Genomic DNA, 10,828 nt, shown 5'->3' on the forward strand with positions numbered 1-10,828 from the left:
GCATGAATCAAACTTCAAAAACACACATTTTTGAAATCCACTTTCTCTCTCTCTCTCTCAGTCCGGTTTGCTACAGTCTCACAGAAGGTTTCTTCGGAGATTCTTCAACTTTACTGGTTACAGATTCTCGCCCAAGGCTCTGTTGTATCATGGGAACGGATTTGCCTGTAACCCAACGACAAACTCAGTGAAACTGAGTGGGGGCAAATAACATTCTAAAGACAATGTTTTCAGACGCGCCTCAGAGCTTCTCCTCCAAAGTTACAGTGACCCCATTTCCCAATACCAACTGCACATGAGGAATATCTCATGTACATGTATGTTCTCAATGTATAGTTGGATGTCCATGCATGCAGTGTATGCAAGGGGCTTTGCTTTCAAATGATGGCATTAAAGGTTACCCTCTTTTTCTTTTTGTAAAGGAGTTTAAACTTTCACAGTAGTCACTGAGTCGCACAAAGTATTCTAAGTTACAAACTATGGACAACAGCCCATGAAGGTTTAGTTTTTATTCCCTTAACTTTCATCACGTCTCTCACCATCTCCACATCTCCCCATCTTTCTGCTAATGCATAAACGTTTGACAAAGCTATGTAGTCTTCACATGCAGAAAACGATTTGTTTAATAATCCTGGCTGCAACTGCAGCAACAACTTCCCAACCTTTTCACCCATTGCGACATTGCCATGAACCCGGCATGCTGCTAGCAGACTCCTCCACAAGATAGCATCAGGTTTCACTGGCATTTGGATTATAAACTCATAAGCTTCTTGCAGGCGACCAGCACGGCCGAGGAGGTCTACAACACAACCATAGTGTTGAATCTGGGGTGTAATGCCAAAATCTCTGCTCATAGTATGGAAGAGGCGGAGCCCTTCTTCAACAAGGCCTGCGTGACAGCATGCAAACAGTAGACATGTGAAGGTGACTGCATTTGGTCTTGTGCCCTGAGCCTCCATTGCGCCCAATAGCTCCAGGGCTTCTTTTCCTCGTCCATGCATGGCTAGCCCCGCCATCATTGCTGTCCAGGTTAATACATTCTTCTCACTCATGCTCTTGAACACACTCACTGCACTAGTCAGGCACCCACATTTGGAGTACATGTCGATCATCCCTGTCCCAATGAAGACATCATCCTCCGGCACGTAAATTGTCTTTTGGATATACCCATGAACACAGCTCCCCAACTCTAGAACACCCAGATGAGAGCATGCCAAGAGCGCACCGACGATGGTTATTTCTGTTGGTTTTACCATACAACCATCCAAGAGCAGGTTGCAGAATAATACCAGTGCCTCCTTTGCATGGTCTTTAGTTTTTGTTCTTTGCCAACAATATCCCATTATCATGGCATTCCAAGAAGCACTGCTTCTCAGAGGCATCTCATCGAACATTTGCCGTGCTGAGCTAATATCCCCATTTCTTGCATAAAAATGCATACCAGTTGTTTGCACGATGAGATCTGATGTGAATCCACCCTTGACAATCCGAGCATGTATCTGCTTTCCTTCAAGCAATGCAGAAGACGATGAGCGGGCACATGCTCCAAGTGCATATACATAGGTGTAACTGTCGAATACTAAGTCTTTATTTGTGGTTGCATCAGCAAAGAGAACAATTGCTTTCTCAGGAGGCATGCAACGGATCACAACATTCAATATGAAGACATTTGGCTCCTCTGTGTGGTGAAAGATGAGACGGGCATGGTCAAGGCCGTCCGGGGTCGATATCGCACAATAACGTTCTACCAATTTCCCCATTACAGAAGGGGCTGTCCGACAATTAAGACCACCAGTAATTAGCTGGGCGTGAATCTGTTCAAGTTGATCTATACCCATCCATCCTCGCTGTAAGAGCGAGAGGCATCTTAGTCTTGGAAGCAACAGCATATGGAGAGAGGGCATTCTTGAGGCGGCATTCTAAATATAACATTTGGAAGAATAGATAAGGCTCAAGAGCATTCTTGAGTCAAAAGTAAAGCAGTTTGTCTTTTTTAATTCTAATGCCTAAAGAGTGTATCACATTGGAATAATAGACAAGGTTTAACAGCACACTTGAGTCAACAATAAGGTAGTTTGTCCTATATCAGATTAATTATTTATCAGCTATGATCCAGACATTAGTACAATGAGTTGTAAATACATCACATATATGGATAAAACAAAATAATAAATACATGATGAATATATGAAAAATACAGTTTTGATATTTCCTTTAACCAATCTACTACAAAGCCTCTTTATAAAAAGAAAAAAAAAACTACTACCTAAGCCCATTTTGGAATAATACCTATAAAGTTTTTTTATCAGTAATAATATTAATACCCATAGACTAGGGGTGCAATTTTTGCGGATTAGAGTTAATTAACATTTTGTCAAAGTTTCAATGCACCCAACCCGAAGCGAAACAGTATAAATTATTGACTCATGCCAATCCGACTTGCACCCTACTATAGAGTAAAAGACCACAATGGCATTCAGTTTACAAAAAAAAGGAGATCTAAGCACTGATTAAGAAGCAATGGAAAGGGAGTCTTAGCCTGGCCTGGCTTGGGGGTGATATATATATATATATATATATATATATATATATATATATATATATATATATATACTCAGTGACACTCTTTTAAGGCACACCTTAGTTAACTTGACCATGGAAGTAACCATCCTTAAGATTATGGTTTTCAAAACCAGATCGGACCAGTTGGTTGAACCAAAAAATTGGGAATCGGTTAGGTGATTGGTTCTATTTTTCCCCTAAAACTAGATTTTGATCAACAAACCGCTGAACCAAATGATTAACCGTTCAAACGGTTTTGACCGTTTTTTTTATTTTTTAATTTTTTTGTTAGAATGGGCCGAGCATTCAGTTCGAACAATCAGACCATTCGATGCAATAACCGGACCCTGACTGGTTTGATGTCTGAATCGGTTTTAAAAACCATGCTTAAGATCACATTCAGGGCTTCTGACATCTTTTTGTGTTTGTAGAGGACTTTTCAATTTTAAATCTGACAACCACAACATCCATAAGAGAACGAGACAGGACCATTAGACTCTGACACCGGCATTCTATTGTCAAAGCTCTCATTGTGAAACCTCTTCACTTTCCATCTGTTGGAAACCCTTTCCAAAGTATCATTACACACAAGGGCTATAAGCAGAGAGAAAAACAAATAATTAATTGATTATGGAAGCAACTAAGAGTTGGGAAACCTCTAACCATGGAAGAAGTGCACCACCATGTGGACGTTTGCGACCGATGCGTTTTACAACCGTTCCATTTCTGGGTACCGATTTATAAGTGATTGGTTTCATTTGTTTTTTGAGAAACACAAAAAACGAGATATAGGTTGACTGAACGTTTAAAGTGTTTTAGCTTAATATTATAATATATTTATAATGACAAATTTTTTACATTTCTTGAATTAAGGCAATTCAAGAAATGAAAATTTAGCGTTTTAAAAAATTCTTCATTATTTTTAAAAACAGGACTACTAATTACCGTTTTTTATCGATTTCATTTATTCGCTGATATAACATGTATGGAAAAACGAAACGGTCATGAAACACACCAAATCCCAAGCAACTTGCATAATTGTCACCAAATCCTAGTCAATCACCAGAAACCACAACATACTAACATAAATTAGAGCCACAAGGAAGATTAAATTGATTGATGTACTAAATAGTTAAGCACTATTCTCTATGCACAAACCATTGAGCAATAAATAGCACGAGCATGTTAGGATGACTAGCCATCGTGAAAATGGTCAATAAAACTCATAAATGTTTAGACCTCCAAGAGGATTTGGATTTGTTTGTAGGAATAACTCACGATTACTAATAAAACAAGATAAAAGTAATACAAAGCCAACCAATCTACGGAAATTAAATTTTGACTCCCAATGCATGTGCTGGATATTTGAAAAGACTAATGTTTAATTAAATTAAATGTAGGTCAATTTCAGAATACTGCTTATATTTGGTACAATGGGCGTTTCTTAAGGGGAATTTATCAGATAAATGTTTTCTGTTATTACTGTTTGGTAAAAAGTTTGGATGGGCATTTTAAGAAATGGCCATGAGATGCCTCATAAAGGCACTTTCCAACTCAGGGTCAACGATGGGAAGAAGAGCGCAAATGGTCAGTGAACGGGGGAGACTTGCGGGAAGAAGTAATAGGTCTGAAAAAAAAAATTAATATGAACTAGCTTACCAGAAGAAAACGAAAAGAGTAGAGGGTCCTAGGGTCAACGATGGTCTTACCGGCGCCAACGAACGGGAGAACTGGTAGATTTCAGGATCGACGGCGGGAAGAAGACTGCAAATGGTTTGTGAATAGGGGAGACTTGTAGGAATAAGTAATAGATCTACAAAAGAATTTAAAAAAAAATGTTAAATATGAACCAACTTACTAGAAGAAAACGGAAATAGTAGAGGGTCTCAGGGTCAACGGTGGTCTTATCGACATCAACCAATGGGAGAAGAGTAGATGATTAAGTATCTCCTGCCCACATACACATGAAAAACATTTCATCTTCTGCATAGTATTATGCAAGGGGAGATGTTCCAAATTTATAAGGGGGTAATGTGCTGTGGGTAGAGGTGGGTAGAGTTCTTATGGGCAGGAGATCCGGAGTCAGTAGATAGCGGCGATAGTTTTCTCTTTAGACGAAATGATGGTTTGCAATGCATCGGATCAACCACCTCAAGCCACCACATCGGCATCCATGTCAACGCCACATCAGCCACATGTTTCGGGAAATGCCAGACTGTTAGGGGAAGCGAGAATCTGTTGTTTCCCCCAACTGCTTTTACCGTTTCTTCAATAAACTGGTGAACGAAACATTGGCTCAAGGCTCAATAAACACCCACGCCTATCTGTCGCAGATGTGATAGCGTTTTTCCAAGAAACTCCTACAAACCAAACATGCACTCTGTTTTTTCAAATGCAATGCCAAGCATAGATAAGCATTGGTACACGGAATTCCTAGTATTCAATGAAATTGAAAGAAACTTTGATTAGTTTATACGGATTTCAATTAGGAAGAATTGTTGCACAATACTACCCGATTCAAAATCAACAATGGCGACAACTATCTATAAAGTACTACCGTCTACAATCCTGAAAACATCCACTGCAAAATAAAATTTAGGAAATAGAGAAATACGTAAGAATTAAACACAAAACCTTAGGCTGTGTTTGGTTTGAAGGAAAAAAGTAGAGGTTTCTCTACCTTTCCCTTCCTTTTTCTACTTTTTCCCTCAAACCAAACATAACCTTAAAGAATAACCTCACAACCGAACATAACAAAGGATGAAAGCCAAACATAGAATTACGCCATAACTATCTGGCATCCTATAACAAAACCTTAACGAATATGCTAATAATATGCACAAAACTAAATCCCCAATCTTAGCCAGGATATTTTCTTCAACAATAACCCAAAACACCATTAAAGCTGCTGATAAGAAAAATAAAAACCATTGAAAAGCTATTTAAGAATCCAATACAGCTTTCAAGACCATTAGAGCCTACTTGTTATAATCTTGCTTGGTTTAAAAAAGAAAAACTTACTCTTGGTTCTGACCTTGCAGAGCTTCCCATCGAGGATGAGGGTGTCTGCGTCATTAGCTCCGGTGGACAAACCTCGAGCAGAGAAGAGGGAAAGGAGGGATTTCTAAGTGTGGAAGAAGCTATAAGATTGATCCCTCTGCTGATGAAGTGCCCATTCAGATTCAATGTCACCAGGTCAAGCCCAAATGTCCCAGCAATGGAACCCAAGTTGAGCCTGCTCTTCCAACACCACGAATGACACCAGCTTACAGGGTGTTTGGTTCCGTTTACGTTTATTCAGTAAACATTTTGTACTTGTGTGATTGCAAAACTGAAAAATACATTTAATGAAGGTGTTTATGATACATAGGTGTCATTAGGCACCACATCAGCAAAATACCAATAAACGCCTACCCGTTTCAGGAAGCTCCAAAATGAAGCTTCCTGAAGCAGGAGAGACACAGAACTTGCAAACTTCGACACACACAAATGTAATTAATGAGGCATTTGCTGATGGGGCACCTATGTGGCACATTCAATAAACGTTTATTCAATAAACATAAATGGAACCAAACATATACTCAGACAAAGATGGGCAGAAAAGCTTGATCGCTTTACTCCTTTAGGCATCTCGTGAAATGTGCATTAATCGTTCTTGCCAGGTCCTTTGCGTGATAAGGCTGCATTTGGCATTCTGCATTCATGACTTATCTCCTTTTTGCTGCCTTAAAATAAGGAATGCCAAATGCAGCCCAAGTCCCTTACCCTACCCTTAAGTTTTAGCAAATCTTAAAAACATCCTTAATTCCCTACTATTGTTTGCAAATTGCAAAATCCATCTCTATATAAAAACCTCCTCTGAGGTTTCTCACAATCATAAAAAGTTATCTTATGATTTTATTTTTACAAAAAAAAACCTCCCCATAGTATTGAAAAAACCCGCAATTACCTCCCTTTTTTGTTATTGTATGGAAACATTGAAAAAGTGAATGGGTACATGTTCATCTGCAAGTAAAGGGTTCATATATAAGTTAATATTATATAATCAAATTTAACTTTTATGACTAGTTCCAAAACCAAGTCAAGTATTCATTTTATATAGCATAGATAAATTGGATTATAAATCCAAATGAAAGATAGAAGTAGAAAACATAAATAAGAAATTCAAACCCAATCACCCACTCCATCCCAAATTAAGCGTGCACAAGCACCTACCCAAGATGTATTGGGCCTCTCACTCAGGCTAAGTTTAGGTTGGAAAACTTGAGCCCTCACCTTGGATTTGTATGAGGCAAGGTCAATGTAATCAAACCCATATGGTTGGGATAAGGCTTAGATGACAATGGTTGAACTGCAAAGAATTTAGAATAAGCCAACTCCATTTGGCCCCATGTCATTCATGTATGTGATTGTATTTTCCTGTTTTGTTTTTTCTTTCCCTTCATGCTTTTTTTTTACTCCTCTAAGTTGGATGAAGGGGTTTCGCCGATCTACTCTGCCAACATTACTTCTTAGATGGCCTTTTAATTGTTCTTTTTGTTAGAAGAAGTTGAAGATTTCAACTAATTTCATTGACCCATCCAACTAAAAGTCTTTGAACTTCAACTAGTAAAAGAGCACAAAATTCCCTAGTTTCAATTTTTCTAAGAGGTGCCAACTAGCCTTCTAGTAAAGTTTTTGGTTGGTTGCCTTCACCTAGAATGGGGTCTAGGGGCTTAGGGGAGGGCTACCCCTATTGTGTAGCCTATTACCAAAAAATAAAAATAAAAATAAAAAAACAAGAGGCATCATAGGTTCCACAATAATCTTATTAATACTTAATTGATAAAAAAAAGCCTTAGAACATTGTAGTAACTAAAAACGTTTCTTTTGCACATAATACAAATGGCAAATATTACTCAATCCTGAATGAAGGCAGTACTCGACCCTAGGTCTCGGCTATAACCAGCTAGAGACTTTACTAATAGGCTAGCTAGCACCTTCAAGACAAGCATTTATAAACCAACTTTAGGGAAAAGAAAGATTGGAGCTGCAATGTGATCTATTGCCACTTTGCTAGTAAAAAACAAAGAGAAAGATATTTTGAAAATTATATAAAATAATAAAAAAAAAGAATGGTCATGGGAGTGGAAGGAAACTGGTGAATCCAAATTTAATGACTTTCAAGTGATGCAGACCCAGCCTCCTCTAGTTTAGACTGACAACAAAATGTCCACTCTCACTCAGCCCTAATTTCACACAACTAATGGCTTAAATAAACAAAAGACCAAATTATATCAAAATTTCATACAAGCCCCTCTTCTTCCCATAAATACATACATGTTCCCAAATTTTATCAACATTATAAATATACCCATGTAAGCTCTGACACCCTCCCTGAAAGAAAACCCAAATACAACCAAATGCAATATCTCTCTACACCCTCCCTCAAACTCAATGTGGGAAAATCAAGTTGAGTTTGCAAGGATGTTGAAGAGACTTCCATGAAAATCGGTGTACTATTGAAATAGCAACCATGAAACTTGAGATGTTGAAGGGGTCTCTTAGAGACCAAATTTGGATTCTAGAAAGCTGAATGAACTCATTTTGAAAAGCCAAAGTAGAGTCAAGTCATTATCTAATAATCACCGAACTAAAGTTGGCCAATGGAAAGCCAACGCATATCATGCCAAAAAATCAAAATTAGCCATCAAAATGCTAATCACAATCACTGAATTAAAGAACCAACCATTTCAAATAACTAGGTAATCATAAATGCCAATAGAATTATACCTAAACAAAGTTGGCTAGCAAAAAGCCAACTATGGTGAACTCCATAAACCATAACAAATCGGAGTTGGCCAACAAAAAAAGCCAACTAGATAAAGATGAATCAAAATACCATGTCACCTAAGATATTGATCAATGATAATAGACCCCTCATTCATCAAAATATTCCCAATATCAAACCAAGCCACAAACAAGATTAGATTAGAATCAATCGTAACAATGCAGAACCATTTAGAAATTTGGCACCATTGAGACATTGTCTCGAACACCAAACAATCACCTTGAAATCCAGTATCACATGCTGATATTGATAATCATAAATTGATTAGAGAAGTTGTAGAGCTTCTATGTCACTTCTTTGAAAATTTATAACTCCCAAACAAAACACCAAGAGTATAACCCACAAGACGAGGAGCGGAAATACAAATCCTTTCATAGAGGGAGTTCTTCTAAAGAGCTAACAAAAGAGGAAATCCAAAAAAGAGCTTTAATAGCATTAAAAGTAAGAATAATAGTAATAACTATAATAACAAATAATAATAAAAATAGATAATTAATTAAAATAATCTTGTTCTAGTCATTTTAGTTTTTGTTGCTATATTTATTTTTAAGAATATTATATGATTCCTTCGTGAACATTGATGAACTACATTAACTTTCTTTTCCATGAATTATGCAGTTTACTTTGATTTGGCCATTCTTATTTAGGTTTATTTTAGTTTTTTGTCAAATTGATTGGACCATTTTTTATTCTTAATTTGTTTTTAATTTGTTTATAAGTCTTTATTGTTTCATTCTTGATTAAAAAAAAACCCATGCATCACATAGGTCCCCGCTAGTTGCATTTTAAACCTCAAAAATAAATAGGGATTAAATAAAAAAATAGGTATTTTAGTTAAAAGAAAGTTTCACAATCTTATTCATATTTTTAATAGTAGTGTAAATATAGAATTATAGATGTGTTCAATTTTTTCTATATTTTTTTATTCCTATGTGTGTAAAAATAATTCTGTTATGTACACTTATTTTTTGTTTAATATGATAAATATATGATATTATAAATGTACCCAAATGTTTTTTTGTAAAATTTATGTATTTTTTCATTTTTGTGTTTTTATATTTTATTAATTTTTATTATTTAATTACGACATTAAAGGTTTGCACATTTGACCCAAAAGTTGAATTATTGATCTTTGTCAAACAGGAAAATAATTTCATTTTTGGTTAGTTTTAGATTATGTATTTCAGTTTCATCATCAAAAAAATAATCTTGTTTATTACACTTATTTTTTAATTTGATTAGTAAAATATCATAAATGTGTCTAATTTTTCTACATTTTTGTAATTGTCTATATTTATTTCTATTTAAAAATTTTATTATCTGACTATGACTTCATGGGTTGACCAATTTGATTCAGATGGTTGAATTGCTTAGTCATCACTTGGATAAATAATGGTTTTGTTTTTGAGTAAGATTTAAAATATATGGGTTTATATTGTTAAAATTATTGGACATAGATATAATTAGTAGCATTTATTAGTAAAAAAAATAACTTATGTGTAGGATTTAATAAGAGAGAATGGGAGTTAATACCTAAATATAAGACTTAATGAGAAAAGATTAAATGGGATGAAAAGAATTAATTAAAATTACATTTTCAGCCCTCATAATTAGAGATAGACTAAATACACAAATATAGACATTTGATTCAAAAAAAATTCTACACCTTCATTGATACTTTTTCATAATAGTATAGTATAGATTTTCTAGAGATTTACACATATACTTTCATATCTTTAGATATGTAACATTGTACATGGTTGAGCTGCTGAGGGCATAAACTATGATGCTTTTAAATGTATAATAATGTGCATGGGTATGTGATGTAATGGTAAAATCTCAAGCCGGGCAAGCTTGAGAATCAGGTCTGAATAAGAGAGCAGCCCCTCCAATTTATACCTCCCAGCTCCCAATACCCCAAATAACTGAGACCAATAACATTAGGTACTGTTGAAAAGAACCTTGGATTTAATTGTTAGACAAGGAAAAAAGTGGAGAAGAGTTGGCTCAACAGTTAACACATTGTTTGTGTTGATTGTTAATTTGTTTCTTCTATCAACGTAACTGCAAATATAAATACGTATACAGTATTTTTAAACTTTGTATTTGTATTGTATATATTTGTATTTATATTCTTCCCAAGTTGAGCCTTCAGAACTTGTCGAAGTTAACATGGACATGGATGGTGATTAGGAGAAGATTATTGATGTAACCGTTTTTGGTCACGTACCATTTTTTGTGATGTATAAATTTTTTGGCTAAGTACCTCGTTGTTTGACCCGGTGGTGACGTGCCTTGGTGATGAGCTACTTGGTGGCGAACTCCCTGGGGGAGAACTACTTGGTGACGAACTACTTGGTGGCGAACTACCCAGTGGCGAGCTCCCTGGTGGAGAGCTACTTGGTGACGAACTGCCGGGTGGCGAACTGCCTAGAG

At 36.1% G+C, this 10,828-nt stretch overlaps 1 protein-coding gene across 1 annotated transcript; it reads right to left on the reverse strand.

Moving 5' to 3' along the window:
- Positions 1-385: 385 nt before the first annotated feature.
- On the reverse strand, positions 386-2,095 carry MEF20 (mitochondrial editing factor 20). The gene has a single exon (XM_010275987.2). The coding sequence runs from the start codon at positions 1,902-1,904 to the stop codon at positions 471-473; it is 1,434 nt and encodes a 477-aa protein (XP_010274289.1). The 5' UTR covers positions 1,905-2,095; the 3' UTR covers positions 386-470.
- Between the last annotated feature and the right edge of the window lie 8,733 nt (positions 2,096-10,828).

This window comes from Nelumbo nucifera, chromosome 3 (assembly GCF_055504915.1).
Source record: "Nelumbo nucifera cultivar China Antique chromosome 3, China Antique-T2T, whole genome shotgun sequence".
Taxonomy (NCBI): Eukaryota; Viridiplantae; Streptophyta; class Magnoliopsida; order Proteales; family Nelumbonaceae; genus Nelumbo; species Nelumbo nucifera.